General features: G+C 45.9%; 1 protein-coding gene across 4 annotated transcripts in view; it reads right to left on the bottom strand.

Annotated features, from left to right (window-relative positions):
* Positions 1–651: 651 nt before the first annotated feature.
* Positions 652–18,244, bottom strand: part of Rnf144b (ring finger protein 144B) — a 159,645-nt gene continuing 142,052 nt past the window's right edge. For 2 of the 4 annotated variants that reach the window (XM_026402176.2, XM_026402175.2), the window contains exons 5-8: positions 14,355–14,559; positions 12,616–12,760; positions 9,449–9,538; positions 653–8,317 (exon numbers count right to left, since the gene is read on the bottom strand). In XM_026402176.2, the coding sequence (XP_026257961.2) occupies positions 8,177–8,317; positions 9,449–9,538; positions 12,616–12,760; positions 14,355–14,559 (581 nt within the window). In that variant the 3' untranslated portion in view covers positions 653–8,176. Of the gene's footprint in view, positions 8,318–9,448; positions 9,539–12,615; positions 12,761–14,354; positions 14,560–18,244 lie in introns of all 4 variants that reach the window. The other 2 variants (XM_026402177.2, XM_026402174.2) reach the window with 2 other exon arrangements.

The raw sequence follows: 18,244 nt of genomic DNA, 5'->3' as shown, positions 1-18,244 counted from the left end.
AGTCTGGGGTCCATCTTAGTCAAAATGTTAGATTTGTACTGAACCTAGATAATAATTCCTAATTTTCTAGATGAAGAAACTGAAGTCAAGAGGAATTGTAAATTGTCCAAGGCTACAAAGGACGAGCGAAGTTTTTGCCCTTTGTTCCCTGCATTGTCTATTCCAAATCAGAAAAATGGTTCTTCTGGCTCAAAACATCTGAAGTACCTGTCCAGAGTTTATATTCCTGCCCTGGCGGACAAGGGAGAAAGAGGTGATGACCTTGACTTTGGGCCAAGGCAGTGACTGATTAACCCAAATCTGTCTACTTTATTGGTGGGATTGAGTGGAAAGGCCGTCCTGTACCCTGGAGGGTCAGCTTGGGAAAGAACTTGTCCTTCCTGAATCCAGCACCAGATTCTAACCAGTCCTGAGTCTTCTAAAGTTTTGTTAGGGAGATGCAACCAGGTTTTCTAAATCCATTTGGGAAAATCCATCCCACTCAAGACAGAAAGACAGGCGGACTTCCCAGTGTTACCGCTGTTGACCGGTGACGAGTTCTTGCTCCCCGATGTTGAAGAATAACACCAAAGAAGCACGCCGAGGCAAGGTCAGAGTAGAAATTAGAAGTTTATTAAAGGACAGCAGAAAAGACTTCTCCCGGAGGAAGAAGGGGACCCAAAGGGTGGAATCCGTGGAAGTGCAGTTGTCTCCCCTTTTTATAGTTCTTTCAGTGATGGAATGTAGGTTGGAAGGCCTGAGGGGTGGGACACAGGTGGGCCAAAGAAGTGGTCTGAGCAGGAAGGACTTCATTATCACTTCTTGGTGATGGACTATCTCCAAATCTGCTGGGGGCTATTCATTAATACTTCTTCCAGGTGGACTTTGGCCTAGGGCCTCTTTGGGACTTCATTAACATTCCATGAGTTGTCCTGTTTTCCCTGAGTCATTCCCAGCACGGCCTCCATTTTAGATTTCACTCGGTATTAGACCCGATTTACCTAACTACACTGACTACCTAACTTTAAATCTGGCTTCACCAGGGCTGCTGACGCCTTGGCTGCTCCAGGCTCAACAGTGACTTTAAATCAAAAGTTCCTTGTCAGGTTCTTCCGAGTTTGTGACTTTTGTCAAGCGGACTGTGTGCCTTCACAGGGCAGGGAAACTCTTAAAACGCCTTTAGAAAACAAGAAAAGTAAGTGTGCTCTCCTAGCCATCGAAAAACGTGAAATGATGAGGGTCAGGGGTGTGTCAGAAGAGGAAGTCACTTGGTGAGCCTGGCGGGCCTCAAGATGGAGGGGCCACGTGGAAGGAAGCCACCAGGAAGAACTGAATTCTCCCAGTGTGAGCTGAGAGAGGCCCCAAGGCCCTGAGGAGACCATGGCCCCAGGCAACACCTTGATCTTCAACTCCAGGATCTTGCTCAGGGAGACTCCCAGCAGAGAACCCAGTTACACCCAGCAGATTCCTGACCTAGAGAAATTGAAGTCAACAATGGCACTGTTTTAAGTTGCTTTTAAAATTTTTAAACAATACTAAGAGGTCCTGGGCTGGCTTTTTCAAGATGTAAGGTCAAGTTCTAGCTTTGGCACCGACCTGCTCTATGACCTTGTGCCACATCACCTAAGCCCTGAGTCTCCTCTCCCATCTGTGAATTAGGGGCAGGGGCAGGTATATTAATATCTACCTTTTAGAGTAACCAGAAGAGCAAAAGGAGACAAGTTTGAAAGTACTTTGCACAGCACGAGGCACTGTGTAAATGCAAGCTTTCACAACAAATAAACTTTCCCTCCAAAGATCATTGTGTTGATATCAATTCTATATTTTTTTCCACATATCTGCTTCATTTTAATCAAGCATAAAATTAGAGAGCTTTATTTTGTGAAATATTTCTTTGTGGAAAAAAATACACGAAGGAATTTTTGTACAAAGACAAAACATTTACTTGAGGGTGTTGTTCCTCCCTCCACGAACATTCTTAAGCTTGAGCAGTATTTCAATCCCCCAGTTTCCACCTCTCGGCTCCTTTGGGGACACTGGCTAGAAACTCGCCACACTGGCAGCCACAAGTCCACGAGACACAAAGGCTCCTGCTCCTCTCATCTCCCTAACAAACACTTGGACACACTTTGACACTCGGGATTTCATCCAGACTTCCTGACTTGACCTGAAGGAGGGATGAAATCTCACTATGGAAAATGACTGGACCACACCCCAGCCAAGAACTGAGCCGGGCCTGGATCAGAAACCAGCCCACTGCAAGTCCGGGCATCTGCTTCCAACTCTGCACCCCCTGGAGTGGCAGAGGACAGGGAGGTCAGAAGACAACCCTGCACCCTTGTTCTGTACCTGAGGTGACTCCAGATTTGCCAGCCCTCTCCCAACACCTGTTCACGTGCCGCTGTGGTGCTGAAGTCCCAGGACCAGGCTGGAACTCAGGGTACACAAGGCAGAGCTGTGTGTGAATTTTTAAATTTATTTGCTTTTTAGTTAAACAAATTGGCCTGGGTTCAAAATGTAAGCACTGGCTAATCCAGAGTCAAAAATCTCATAATTTACTTCCAGAAAACCAAAATTAGATACCTGCACCAGGCCCTGGATTCAATCCTCAGTACCAGGAAGGGGCATGGGGGAAGAAAATCCATCTGTCCATTTTATTCGAACATGTCCAATAGTATCAATGTTAACCACCTGTCCACTCAGCCCCCAGAGAAAATACACCACCTCAAATCATGCCAGGTCATTAAGGAAGTACAAGATAAAGGTCTAATATGAGGCTGATTTCCTCCTCATCAAAAGCCTGGATTCTGGCTCTAGCATTCGAAAAAGACAAAAGAGAATAAATGGGATCCTGATAAAATTGAGAGTCACAAAGGCAGAAAATGGAATTCAAAGCACAGCTTGTTCACACACATCATAAATGCATCCAGCAAGTTCATTATCCAGAGCCCCATCTCTAGCTTTCAAAACAGCCCGTTGATTTATTTAATGATAGGCCACAAGTACATGTTTGAGTCCAGATGGAGAAGTTACTAGGACAGGCTTTGGACCTGGTCGACAATGGCTTTGAGTCTGGATTGGAAACATCAAAAGGCACCGTGGGAACACACTCCACTGGGGAAAGATGGGCACGTTGCCTTCTGAAGTTCACGGATTCACCGGCTGTTGTGCTTCTGATATTGGGAAGTCAGACGTGCAGGGCCTTGTTATTTCTCTAGTGAATCCTCCTCATCCCCTAGCCGAGCCCCAGGGGGTCCTGTCTGCCCTGGCATACTGTCACACACCCCCAAACACACACTCTCAATGATGATTTGAAATAGAAAGGATTCCTACCTCTATCTCCATTGGGGCAGATAATTGAGGGGGGTGTACAGAACTCACAGACCTGAGTGTGGAGACAGACTTGACATTACTGATAGGTGATGGGCACTGTATGACCCTTGGCAAAACGTTAATCCCTGAACCATCGCTTTCTCTGCGCAATGGATCTAACCTCTGCTTCCTTATCTGACAGGATCATTCTCAAAAATTCTTTAAATAGTTTATATAAATAAAGCATTATAATTGCTATTTACAAATTATTTGAAGAAATGCATTTCTTTCTCATGCTGTAGAGTTGGGTATAATCTTTAGGGTCTAAAGAAAAAAAACAGATTTTTTATCTAACAAATTAAAATAATTGAATTACAGAAAAACCTAATTATAATTCTCCTCCAGATTCGCTAGATTCATAATTTACGTTGCAAATGAGTTTGCTGGTTAGGGCATTGATTAAAATCACTGCTATATAAAATAGTTCATTCAATATTTCTTTGGGAATGCAAATTCAGGCTCGGCAAACAGTAAGCACACTTTGAAAATGAAATACTGTTGACATTCTAGGAGATGATTAAGAAAATTAAGAAACCATGACCCAAAAGTGTTTTTTATATGATCTTATTGATTTCTCCAAAACAATGACAATGAAATCTGAATTATGAGTCAACAGTAGACCCTTGAGCTCAGATACCCTTTGAGGGCACTCTTCTATCCAATGAAAAGGCAATCACCCCAGCACAGTGAGCTTTCAGTTTGAGAGAAACCCAAGTTCTAGCTGTTCCCCAGCTTCTGGCACTCAACCCAAGACCAGGTCTGCCTTGAATACTGATCCCAGGGAAGTGGCCCTCCCACACTCATGTTAAGTCCTTCCTCTAAAACTCTTAACAAGGAAACACAGGCTTCTGACAGGCTTTCGGAAGGATGGAACTCATCTTAACCTTAGCCCAACCCTAAGTTATTTGTAAGACCAGTGACTTTGACACCAGGCAGCATTTTATTTTGAATCAGAATGATTAAAGGCATATACTGTTAGTTCTATTTCTAAATAACGATCAATTCCTGTGCACTGGAAGTGTGGCACCCCTTCCCTCCCCGAATAAGAAAGTCTGCAACAAGTGAAGCCATTACCTCGCCTCCCTTTCTTTTAAGCAGCAAAGTGGCAAGGCTCATTCCCATGGATGGGGTTGCACATTCTGGTACTTCTTGCAAATTCTGAACCTAGGTTTGACAGTGATTTGGTTGGTTCTCAGAGGATAAAACTGAACGTCTAGAATCATCCAGCACCACACAGGTTAACACACTTGATTTCCTGCTCACATTTATTGGGGTCAGAGAAACTAAAACAGTTATTTTCCTCCCAAAGAATTAGAAAAATCTAATACAATTTTTAAAGCACATAACAAACTTTCTGGGTCTGGAATCGACAGGAGATATAATAGCCTAGAGGTATCAATTCTGGCGGCTTTATCAAATGTCAGTCACCTAAGGCATTTCTGAAATTGTCCTTCAAGCTGCACACAGACACGGATTCTATGCACATAAAGGCATCTATTCATGAACAGAAAGAGAGGTCATTCAGGAGCACTGAGTTGGGAAGGATAAGGAAATACATATTTAGATTCTGAATAATTTTCAGAGAAAACTTAGGGTTCCCCTCGATTTACATTGAAATAAACACACTGTAGATTTTCAAACCTGGATAGATAAGATTTGTGTGATGCAGGCTCCAAGAAAACTCACACTGTGAATTATTTGTTTTTCAAAGGCTGCTTTCAGAGTACAGATTTCAAGTCCAAAGCAAATACCTGGGGCATGAACAAATAGGATGCCTAAGATTCTAACACTGGCTCTCAGTCAGCTTTCCTCCTCCTCCCTACCCAATAACATGAAAAAAGATTCCTAGAAGGGGCCACAACAGCTAGATGGTGTGTCGCAAGAGCTGGTGGCATTTCTGGATGGGGGCTTATTACACCAGATTGCAATTTGGTGGAGGGTTTTTGAATTCTATTTCAAATGGACTGCACTACTCCAGACACAAGGAGATCTTTGTCACAACATCCAAACAGTCTTAGGTAGATGCAGGCGTTTTTCCTAAAACAGAATCACCAGGGCAAGTAAGACAGAGCTGAAAGAAGGGGACAAGCTGTACATACTCCGTCCCTGGCCGATTACCGGACAGGATGGCATCAGCCTCCCACACCCAGGCCACCAGCTCTCTCCTGTGTAAACGAGGTCTCTGGCTTGGCTGGCTCTGTGCCCCTGGTCGCACCAGAGACACATGTGGGTTCAAACTCCCCACCTGTTCCTGTGGATTCTGGCGACTCACACGCATTTTCAGTCACCATTTTTTTTTTCAGGCACTTTACAACATTAAAAAATATTAAATCCATTTATTTAAAATCAGTTTAACAAACACCCCCCGCCCCCCTTGCCTAGCCCTGGCAAAGGAAAAAAAAAAAAAGTAGCTAATTCTGTTATAAAATGTCTGTGAGAAGACAAATCCCTTTAATTTTGCCAAGGAAACAGCATAGACATTTTCTTCTACCTTTACTACAAGTTCATAAGAACACAGCACTCGGGTTACTTGAAATCTGCCCCTGTTCGGAGAACCTCTGTGAACCAAGCTCAGAGAGGTTACTAACAGAGGTGTGCCTTGCCACAACTGGTACAAACTTGGTATAACTTGGTACAAAAATCCAGTTTCAGTTGGGTTCCTATGATCCCCTGAGCAGTTACGAATGCCCTTTACCTATAATGAGGAAGTAGTCTAGGTGTAAAACAAGGCAAATAACCATTCAAATATATGTACATTTATATTTATAGCAACGTGAGATACACTGATGGAGTTCATGTTGTTGTTGTTTTTTTTTTCCTGAAGTATTAAAAGATTCAAAGTCACTTACTATTGAGAAATTTCTGATTAATGATCAAAAATTATTTGGGGTGGCTGCCATTCAAAAGTTTTCCCAGAGTTCAAACTATAAATGAAAAAGTACAAGACAAATGATCAAACTATGTGAATGCCTATGCAAACATGATACGACGGAACCCACTATTCTGTATAATTAGTATACACTAATAAGAAAGGACATGACCCATCAATGTGCTCTATGTATATCAGTTATCCATATGTCTGTGTGACTTAAAATTCCTTAAATATATACATCCCCACTTAGGATACGTTCCATCACATAGAAAAAGCATCAACTTTAATCAGGGGTCCAGGATAGCAGCAATGTAATAACCTAGTTACCTCAGAAAATCTGACGGGTCCTGATTTTTCCCAGTGTGGGGTCCCTGGCTTTGGGGAGAGGTCTCAGTGAACATTTAGCACAGCTCTTGTGAGCCACCAGGCTGCGCTGCTGATGGCAATAATATCATCCTGTCACTGGAGAGAATGTTTTTGTCTTTCCAGGCCCATTTATGCAAGTCTGACTAATGGTGTAATGGGAAAAGTAAGTCACAATGAGGTGATCTAAATCTCTTTCAGATATATATATATAATAGCGTTCCCATTTTGTTTCTTACGTATCTTGTTGTTGTCTTATCGGTGCCTTGTACACACAGAGAGCATTCAGATGTCTTAACAGCTGCAGACAGAGAAATACTAAATTATTCAGAGAGCTGCTCTGAATGGTTGGAAGATAGGTCCATCTCTTGGTTATCAATGCATGGTTTTATAGACATGGTATGATTTGAACTGAGTACTGTGTTAAAAAAGAGTCATCTTTCTGGGTCTATCCCCTTGGGTAAGTCATGAACTTGCAACCCACATCTACATATATACTGTGCAAAAATTCTTTAGGTTGATGGATAATGAGCCATTTTAATTCTAGGACGAGAGAATGGCTTTTAGGGAAATATTTGTTTCTACTATCAAGCATATAAGGTGTGCCCAGTGGGTAGACATTCCAGATAGGCTGCAAGCCACGGGGCTTCTAAGAGGTGGACATATGGACTCTGTCGTGGACTGTCAGACCCAAGCCCAGGTCTGTTGGGTGTGTGAACACAGAGCCCAGGGAAGGTCCTTGTCATCTGTGATGAATGTTCTGAGCCTCTACCACTCTACCCCTGTTTCATATGAACCAATCCCTCAGGCCACCGCTACTGGCTGTGAGAGACAAGCTGGTCACCTTAGAAAAGTAACCTTTGCCAAAGGAGAGACACCTAAATTAGACCGCGTTGTTTTCGGGCTGCAGAACTTTCACTGGGAAGGGCCCACTCCCTCTGCACAGCAGTCTCCGCTGCTTGAAGCTGAGATCACAGGAAGAGAAACCCATTGTGTTTGTGCCAAGTCACTGTGGGAACGTTGGGAACAGCACACCCAGTAACGGGCAGAGGCACAACTATCAGCTGCTCAGATAAGCAGCCTGCTTTGCAGCTCTTAGGAGCATTTCTCACACGCAGTCTCAGCCTTCCCCTCCTACAGCGGGTTTCCCCGGTTCTCATGGTGCTCAAATCAAACAGAGCAGACTCCTCTTCTCAGTTAGCGTGAATGTTGCCAACCGCGACAACACGTTTATTATATGAAACGTTCGCTCAGCCTCCTTGGATTTGGCTGGAAGATGAACAGTCCAGTGGGATCGTCCAGATGATAGAATGGTTGGTTAGTTCCTCCCGAGCAACCCCAACGCTCCCCACGTGCTCCGCGGGCACAGCCTGGGGCGGCGGTGGCAGCTCTGGTGACACTGGAACACTGGCACCCAGGACTGACTCAGCCTCTTCTGATGCTGAGGCTGGAAGGCAAGTTCAAAGTCTGGACACAGAGGCACTTCCAAAGTTTGGCAAGGGGAAGGAGGCAAGATCACTAAGTGGGGCTTTAGCGCTGTGCTGTCTCAGGTAACCCAGACGTTTGTGGCACGTGCACGCAGAGATCATCTTAGGTTGTAGACGGGTCGTGCTTTTTCTTCTTGCCCCGACAGGACTTGCAGACACAGCAGATTATGCACGGGGAGGCCAGAAGTAACAATGGCGACGTCACCAAGGCGATGATGCCCAATCCCACCAGAATTCCCACCACCTGGAAGTTGAAAAGAAAGCTGACATCAGCACTTCAACTGCACCATTTCCTATGGACTGAAAGCTTGTGTCCCCCCAACGACAGATCTGTACGTTGATACTCTAATCCCCAGGGTGATAATACTTGGTGATGGGGCTTCTGGGTGTCATTTAGGTGGAACTCTCGTGATGGGATTAGTGTCCTTATAAGAAGAGAGACCACAGAACTTGCTTCTTCTTATCTCCCTCTCTGTGTGTGTCACATGAGGACATGGCAAGAATGTGGCCCTCTGTGAGTCAGGAAGAGAACCCTCACCAGAATCTGACCATGTTGGCACCAAGAGCTTAGACTTCCCAGACTCCAAAACTGTGAGAAGTAAATTTTTGTTTAAGTCACCCAGCTTATGAACATATGTTATAGTAGCCCGAAAGACTAAGATATCATCTCAGGCACAAGAGATAGTTACATTTATGGGAACTTCAGCCAGTGTTCAGCAATGGTCTGAGCTGGACATAAACTAAAAAAATAAAATGGACTAAGTCCAGGGTGAGGACCAACCCTTGAGTGCTAACCAGAGTTAACTGCAAGCTCAACAGAACTGTGAACTGTAGGCATCAGCTTGTTCTCCACCTGAGTTTCCTCCAGGGTCTCATAGTGGAGTTAATAATGATCAGCAGGATGTTAGCATCAACTCCACCAAAAGGAGCAAAGACTTTGATAAATATAAAAGCTATGAAAATGAACCATGGCTCCCTGGGAACCTCCACTGAACACACGGTGGCCTGCACAGAAGGACCTCAGTCCTAGCAGGGCTAGCACGACTTTAGAGCGTGGCCTTTGATAGCTAATGTGCCCACAGGGTCTGAGGAAAGACCTCTCCCGTGTTCCAGAACACCCACCGCGTTCTGTGGGGCTCTGGGACTGTGTGACTCTCTGGTGCCTCGGCCCCTTCACGGGTCCTCGCGGAGCCTGTCTGGCTCATGACTTATCCTCAGGCAGCTGCCCCCACCTCTGGCCTCTCCCTGCCCCAGAACCCCCCAGCCCCTCCCGGGCCAGCATGGGTAAGGAAGGAATAGCGTAGGGGACAAAGAGGCCGGCCCCCTAAGCCTTCACCAGCCTGGTTTCTGTCACTTCCTTCCAAGGTCAGACTACCTGTGTGCGGTTCCACATCACTGAGGCTCTCGAGTGGCCCAGCTTATTCCTGCATGGTCCTTTGTCATAGTGTCTGAGGAAAATGTCATTCTGGAAAACAAAGGGAGGGTTTCAGGAACACGCAGTTCAAATTGAGAGAGAGGAGGACAGAAACCACACCAGTCACCGGGTGACACGAAGACCCTCCTCTAGGAACTCCCAGCCTGCCATCTTTCACTCATCAAGGTAGTTTTATAAATCGCCCAGGGAAAAGAGATCCTAGTCAATGAGACTCTTGACTGGCTCTACAAAAAAAGGGGGATGAGTTGGTCAATGACTTGGGAAGGTCATCGAGAGCATTAGCAGAGGTGGAGAGGGAAATGCCCTGGAGAAGGCCAGACGGAGAAAGGTCTCAACTAGAGGGGGCAGCAGGAGACACAGCCACAGAGAAGGGGTTGAAGAAGACATGAAATGTGACAACGCAGAGATGCTCTGGGGGAAAGACGATGATCATGGTTTGCAAGTGATGCTGAACCTGCAGACAGGGGAGACATCCGGGCAGTACTGTCCAAAGGGCAGCTCAGTCCAGAGATCTGGCTTGGGCAGGGGGACCTGGGCATCCGAGTACATGGGGTGGAAGGAATCACGGATGTGAATGAGCGTGCCCAGGGAGAGCACCGCTGACAGCAAGACGCTGCCCATCACACCCTTAACAGTGGATCAAGGAAGAGCCTGGAAGGGGACCAGGACTCGGCCAGAAGAGGAGGAGGGAGCCAGTGGGGATGGTAGCTGCAGCGGAGGCGGCCTAGTATTGAATGTGCAAATCTTAAGTCTCCACTGGGCTCTACCAAGAAGAAGTCACTCAGAACCCTGGAAAGAACACAGTGTGAGCACACTGCCCTGCACGCTGCCCTGCCTGGGGTGAGTAAGGCCAGCAGCAAGGGGCGACCAGGCTGGAGAGAAGCAGAGGGCAGGCTGGAGGGAAGGCTGGTTTTGACACGGTGCAGGGTGGCACAGCTGGACATGGAAAGAGTAGAGAGAGGAAGTTCAAGACCCAGCACAGAGGAGAGATAACCAAAGGGGGAGTCTCTGAGGCCACCCATGGGAACAGGATTCCCAAGCAGACTGTTATCATTTCAGCTCGGCGCAGAGCCAAACGCCTGCAATCTCAGCGGCTGGAAAGGCTGAGGCAGGAGGAGCGTGAGTTCAAAGCCAGCCTCAGCAGCAGCGAGGCACTAAGCAGCTCAGTGAGACTCTGTCTCCAAATAAAATACAAAGTAGGGCTGGGGATGTGGCTCAGTGGTCAATGCCCCTGAGTTCAATCCCTGGAGCAAAACCCCCCACCCCCCAAAAAATAACATTTCAGCCTCTGAAACTGCAGGGATGAAGGTCAAGGCAGGAACAAACTCAGTGCCTGCCCCAGTTCACTCAAAATCTCTGGGGCAGACAGACTCAGGGCCCCTTCTCCCGGCCCCAGCCTCTCAACTTTCACACACACAGACATCAACACCGTCATGTGACCCACAAGAGTTGCCTGGAGAAAACACGGTCACTGACCAGCCAATGCCTTGGGCCAAAACAGAGCAAATGGATCTCAGAACTCAGAGACAAAAAAGATGCTTCAACACTTAAAATCTGTGTGCTCAGCCATTTCACATCTGTCCCATTTCATCTCGAGGAGGACCAGCGGCATCGTGACAGAACACAGTGTTCTCCACAGCCTCCCACAGAGTCTCTCGGCCTCGGGACAGAGATCCGGAGCACTCATTTAGTTCCTGAGAGTCTTGACTCCTGAAGAGAGTCTCCCGGGCCCAGCTGCCTTGGGGACTGAACCCAGCCACACTGTGGCTAAACACCCACACACTGCGGCCCTCTTACCTGCACTCTCACTCACAGAGAGAAATTGCCTGTTGAATTAAAGCAAACCAAGCAACAAAACCGAGAGCTGAGAAAGAATGGCCACCCAGCCATGATGGAGGGCTTGTACTGATTTGGTCTCATATTATAGGTCCAAACTGCCCACGGAGGGAAAATCTACAGACATTCTCTGCTGCCCCGACTCTGAAAGACTAGAATCAGAGTAAGACTGTCAACCCTGAGGTGACCGGGCACCTTGGCACAAGGCTGAAGGCACTGCAGCTGGAGCTGAGAAGACAGGCCACATGAATGGCATGAGGAAACCGTGACGAGGCAAGTCCCCAGAGCCAGAAAGGAACGGGGACAAAACACAACCAATACTGCTGCCGTGCCGCTGAACAAGAGCTCCTTAAGAGGAGCCACTGATCTGGACTCTTGTTTTCCTTAAATTCAAACAGAGGAAAATCATCTAATTACAGTAGACAGAACAAGTGTCCCCAAAGACCTGCATAGCCCAAGCCATAGCATCTGTGAATATGTTATCATAAATGGCTCACAGGCCTTGGCAAGTGTGATTCAATCAAGGACCTTGAGGTGGAGGAGATGATCCAGAGTAATACAAATGAGCCCAATCTAATCACATAGGTCTTTAAAGGCAGAGAATCGCCCAGCTGTGGTCAGAGGGCACAGCAACTATGGAATGAGGAGCAGAGAGATGTGCTGTCACTGGCTTTGAAGATGGAGAAAGGGGGTCATCGACCTTGCAATGTACGCATCCTCTAGAAGGTAGAAAGTGAAAGGAAACGATTCTCCTCTGCGACCTTGATTATAACCCAATAAGATCTGAGCTGGACTTCTAATGTACAGAAATACAAAATAATGCACTTGTGTTGTCCTGAGCCACTAAATTTATGATGATTTGTGATTATCTGTTACAACAGCAATACAAAGCTAATACACTAATAGGCCCCACAAACTAGAGTGAGAAAATGGTCAGAAAGCAAGAAAGAAATGCCACTAAAACAGAAGCTTTTTTTTTTTTAAAGCTACGGTAGCTAAAGAAGGGTTTACAGTAATCTCAGGTAGGAGGGGAGTGGCCTGTATAGCTTAAGGGCCTGAGTTTGATCCCCAGCACAGCCAAAAAAACAAAAAAAGAAAGAAGAAGAAAAATAATGTGGCAGGCTAGGAAGTCTCATTAAGAAAAATAAAGACCTTTTTCAGGACAACATAGGCTCAACATTCAACCTTTTAAAGGCGCAGCTGTGGACAGATGCTGTGGCGCAGACACAGTGCAGGGAAGACCACACTGGCCTCTTCAGATGGAAACTTACGTCCAGGTTCTGCAGGCAGTACCAGCAAAACGTGTGCTTGCAGTTCTTGCACATCATCTGGGCACAGCCTTCGTTGCGTTCGATATAAACTCGGCACACTGGGCACTGCTTAATGGGGGCTTCTGCATCTGTCCCAAAGAGGGCCCTAGAAACAAAATAGAGGGAAAGCTGAATTCAACTGATGGCCATCGACTGATTTCCCAGCTCTCAGTTACCTGTGCTTAAAATCCACTTTCAAAAACAAAACAAAACAAAAAATGGTGGGGATAAAAATAGGAGAAACAGATTATTAGTTGTTCAGATAACTCAAAATAAGAAAGAATATTTACTTTGGCTTTCAGTCAATTATGTAATTACACTTTCCACAGCTGATTTAACTCATTGCTTTGTCCAATTAATATTTCATTTCCTGAGCGCACTGAATAATAAATAGGAGGAGTGAGCTACAGCAGAGAGAAACTGGCTCAGGGTCCAAATGGGGCGTGCATTGTCCATCTAGTGATCTGCTCATTCGATAAATGGAGGAGTGGGGTTCAATAATCAATACCGTAAGATATTAGATGAATAGGCCAGTACGGGCTCACAGCCTAAGGGGCACAGAAAACAAGAAGTGGAACCAACTGGTGGGAGGGAGGGGCCAGAGCTCCAGGTTACATTTTGGTCTTGTTTTTCAAGACCACCTCCCTGCCCAGGGGCATCTCGGTCACAGAGTGCTGCCCACTCTATGACCAGATTTGGCACCTGCAAGAGCCTTACAGAGGGGTGTGGGGGACAGTTTCTATTCTCATACCTGTTTTGCTAGTGGAGAAAGAGACTCAGGAAGAGTGTCTGTGTAAGGACACTCAGATGCCAAGTGACACTGTCAGAACTCAGGCATCCTCTCCTGCAGTTCTTCACGTTGCCTGGGAGGCCAGGGCCCTGAACCTGGATAAGGAGCTGGTGCCTGCTGTGTGTGTAGGTCTGTTTTCCCCTCGTCTGCACCTCCAGGCAGCATTACCCTTCCTGAAGACTGGTCTGCACGCTCGGAGGGCCCGGGGTGACGATGCCAACTGGCCCAGAACACTGGCATTTTGTTCTTGCCAATGCAGAGCAGCCACAGCCTCAAGCCAAGCAAGGATCCAACATAAAGGTCTCTCACTCAGGATCCTGCTGCTGCCACAAAGAACCTTCCAAACGAAAAGGTGCTGATTTCACAGCTTCTCGTCATAACAAAATCTTCATCTCGGCTCCATCTTTTCAGAGAATAAAGAGCTAGGAGAAGCTCTCTTCCTACATTTCCCAAGAATTCAGGACTGGTACTGTACTGCTAGGCTCTCTCTGCTCTGATGGGCACACCTCAGGAGCTGGCGACTTCATCAGGTCAGAAAATAATCTGTCTCATTCTGCACATAGAAAGAACAAGCTACCCCAACGAGCAGGCAGATGTGGCACCCAAGCAGATGGCTGTGGACAAGTCACACCTTCTACTGAGAACCCTGGAGCATGGAGCCTCTCTACCCAAGAGAAAGCTAAATTGACACAAGCTCTAGTCTCACCATATCTGGAAGATTCTTTTGGGACAAGTAACTAAAATCCCTTTTAGAAATGCTTTTGTCGTTATTCTATGTTACCGATTTACCAACTCTGACACACTGCTCAGGGATATTGTATAAGAAAATAACAAGTCTCTGAATGCCATTATGATCACCCCTGCTCCCAGGGAACCCATATTGGATAATCTCAGACAGTCCCTTCCTTACCCGTGCTCGGCTGGCAGGACGATGGGCTGGCTGTCCCTGCAGGAGACCCCGGCGTGCCACGCATCCTTGCAACATGAGCAGAATTTCAGGTGGCAGGAAGGGCATTCCACCAGCACCGGCTGTCCTGGGTCACTTGCTGCAACGGGGCACACTGTCTGACAGTCTGCAACAGGACACCACGTTCGGTGGGGGTCCAGGTGAACTTCTAAAACATAAAGAAAGAAACACCTGTTGCTTCTGCCTGTCCCTGATCCCAGATGGAGGCTCTCTACCCTTCGCTTACCCTCTTTTACAGACCAACACCCACGGAAGTATAATAGAACCAGAGGGGACGACTTCCATGGTCAGTCTTCATAATGGGTCTAAACTTACCTCCACGAGGTTGCCCACGTTTCTCAAGGTAGGTACTGATGGAATAGGGTACCACTGCCTCCACGAACAAATCAAGGGTCTTCTCTCTAACCAGTGTTTGCAACCCTAGAGTATTTCTTCCCTCATCTGCTGCGGCCTAGCCAGGAAGTCAGGTTTCCTGACAGTTGGGCCTTCTGCTGTTCTACCAACGTGCTCATAGGGGACAATGTGTAAAGGACCCACAAGTTCCAGGAGGCAGGAACTTTTACAGACCATAGATGGTAGCCCATCCTGTAACACTGGCTAGGAATGGTACCCTATTCCACAGGAGGAAAGATGGGTGGGAGATGAACAACCATCCATTAAGTGTCTACAAAACTTGCTAAGTTTTTCCTTTCTTTCAATCACAGACTCCACGTTCTCCTTGTATGATACGACCTTTTAGGAAACAGACCATGCGGAAAACGAGGCCACTTGAGAGACAGCACAGCCCTTTTTCCTCTGAACCAACACCTTTGGTAGACTCAAACTGATGAGATTCTAGTTTAAAACTCCTAAGGCTTGTGATTCCTAGAAATCTATATACATGAGACAAAGAAATCCAGAGGGTGGTGCAGAAAGAAAACGAAGGCATTAAAAGTAGGAGTTTAGTTTTTAAAGTTAATAATTTCACAAATTCAACATTGGGGAAGATGGAAAATGTGAAATATTCCAATAAACATTGTCTCCATTGATGTCTTACCTAGAAAATGAAATAATTCAATCTATTGTTATTACAAGTTTTCATTTCAAAATAACATCCTTAAATAGAGAGGTTCATCTGATCATTCTGGGGGATGGTACTGGTGAATGATGGACCCTCGACACAAATATCATCAGAAGGAGGGATCCCACTATTCAAAGACTCTCAGACTCCAGGAGAGACGGACCCTCTAATACCCCCAAACTTCAGGAAGCCAAGGGAGGAGTGACATACATGGGATCCAAGGTCATGGCCTTTGCTTCCAAACTGTTCTATAATTGCTTTACTGACACTAAGCCCAAGGAGCGGAAGGTGGAGTGGGACCTAGAGGTAAGGACTTCCACATCACAGATCTACTTGTCATTCATCAAAGGTTTTGTTTATTTGTTTTGTTTGGTGTTTGTGGTGCTAAGAATTGAACCAGGGTCTCACCACATATACTAGGCAAGTACTTTACCACCGAGTAACATCCCAGCCCTGTCAGAGGAAAAGAAGGGATAAAGGAAAGTTGAGTCGTGGACAGAATGACACAGGATGTCAGGACGGATGGCACCTCTAGCGATCACTTCAACAGATGCAAGGGTGCGGTTCAGCCTCGAAAAGCCAATTAATGATAGTTACTGGGCAGAGGTTCCCCTGGCTGCTCTCAGCCTAGCATTCAGGTACCCGGGGTGGCACAAGAGAAGCACAAACAATAAAGGGGCCATCACAGACTTTGATGAGTTGCCATGAAGGATGTGTCCCGTGCAAAGCAAGGGAGACCCAGAGCCATTGAAAAGAGTGATCTTCTGTATTTTCCCTGCTGACAACGATACATAAAGGTCTGTGCAAAGGTGGGTAGAGGGTGGGGGAAGGGAACACGACAGGCTTCCTCACGGAGTCGTGCATAACTTAATGACAAGGAGACACCTTGAGGTGCATTTTTTTAAAAATTTTTTGGTACTGGTACATAGAGTGAAAAAATAAGATAAATCAATATGACAATACAGAAAGACCTCTAAGATACATTTAGTGAAAACAAAGCAGACTGCAGAATATAAATGAGCCATATTGATAAAATATGTATATAGTGAAATATTTCCATAAGAATGTTGAAGAAACATATTAGCAGTTACCCTCAAATAAAGGTCAGGAATACAGAGAAGAGGTAATCCTTTACTCTGTTTATTAACCTGAAAAAATATTAAAGATACTAACATTACTTATATACTTTTGAAAAAACTGATTTTATAAAACCATTTTCAATATGGCATATGGGCAATGAACTCATAAATAATCCTGGAATTCAGCTATCCCCTAGGAATATATTTACCTTATTTTTGTTTTGGTGGTACTGGGGATTGACCCCAGGGACTTGTGCCTGCAAGGCAAGCACTCTAACAACTGAGCCAGCTATATCCCCAGCCCCATATCACCTTTTATAACACAAATCTCCCCTGTGTCTCACATTCTTCTCTACATACACAATTCTTATTCTGTGCTTTTCCTCTCCACTAAAAAGCCCCTTTCTTCTTTATCAAGTCTTAAATTTGTTCTTAAAGAACCTACTTCTATTATGTGCTGCCTTGATTTGGGGTCACAGATCCGCATCTTGTTAATTGCTATTCTCCAGTCACTTCTCGGAGATGGCCTTTCTCTCTTTAGTTAGTAGCAAGAGCTGTTTCTTATTTTATTTGTGGGCTCCAGTTGCTGACATGGTAATGGACTGCTACCTATTGATTTAAAACGGTAGCTTCTGGTGGTTTTAAGAGCATGGACATACTCTGCAAACGGCTGGCTATAACAATACACTCACATCATCCTGAATTGCCTCGCAGTAGGACTTATTTTTCCACACCCCCCCCCCCCCCGCCCCAGTGCTCTCATCCACGATGGCCAAAGCACACTACAGCTGCCCAACAGCAGTCCTGGTGTTAGGAGTATGCTACGACGCGTCGGGGACCATGGACTTCTACCCACTTTGACTAGGGCTCTCACATTTGGAAAGACATCAACTTAGCAAAACATGAAACTTTACATGAAGCACTTCAACACGCAACCTCTTTATCCCTCTGCCCTGCTTCCTTCGCTCCAGTGCGTGGACGGGATCCAAGACTTAGTCCCAGGTTCTGCCACGTTTTCCTTACAGGACTCACGCCATCACTGGGCTCAACTCTCACTTTAACTTGGATTATTCCTAATGTCTTCTTCAGGCATGACCTCTTGGGATTATATGACCGAAAACTGACGTGCCTCGTTTTCACTGTTCCTTCAACAAGTGACTGATTAAAAAACCCTGGACATATGAAATAGAAAAACAGCGACTTCCCTCCTCAGACGCGTCACAGTGTGAAAAGGGAAAGAGCTGTTCAAAACACGTACAATGCCAAAAAAGAAAAAGAAAGGGAAGAAAGAAAAAAAGGAAAGGAAAACAAGTGATTCAAATACATGCAGTGCATCCCACAAGACGATGACAAAAATGAAATCATTAACAAGTAGCTGTGAGCAGCTCCGGGTGGAGATGAGGACTATTTCGTAGTTACGTACAGGAAATCTTGAATCCAAGCATCCACAATGAACTTTCCCCATTTCACCAACTTTGAAATCGGAGAGTAGGATGAGTCCCTCTTAATCACTGAACGAAGCAGATGGCGCAAGCCAAGGTGGAGCACAGAGACTGGCTGCCTTATCTGAAGCACCATAGAAACAGAGATTTTAAAGAAAAGCCCTGAGGAAGCAGCCTGGGGCGGCCACACAGAGGAAACAGAGCGAGGACGCCAGCTGTCCCCTCCTGAGGAAGGCTCCAGGCAGCTCACAG

The sequence above is a fragment of the Urocitellus parryii genome, chromosome 8, assembly GCF_045843805.1.
Source record: "Urocitellus parryii isolate mUroPar1 chromosome 8, mUroPar1.hap1, whole genome shotgun sequence".
Classification (NCBI taxonomy): domain Eukaryota; kingdom Metazoa; phylum Chordata; class Mammalia; order Rodentia; family Sciuridae; genus Urocitellus; species Urocitellus parryii.
This window is presented reverse-complemented; position numbering and strand designations above follow the sequence as displayed.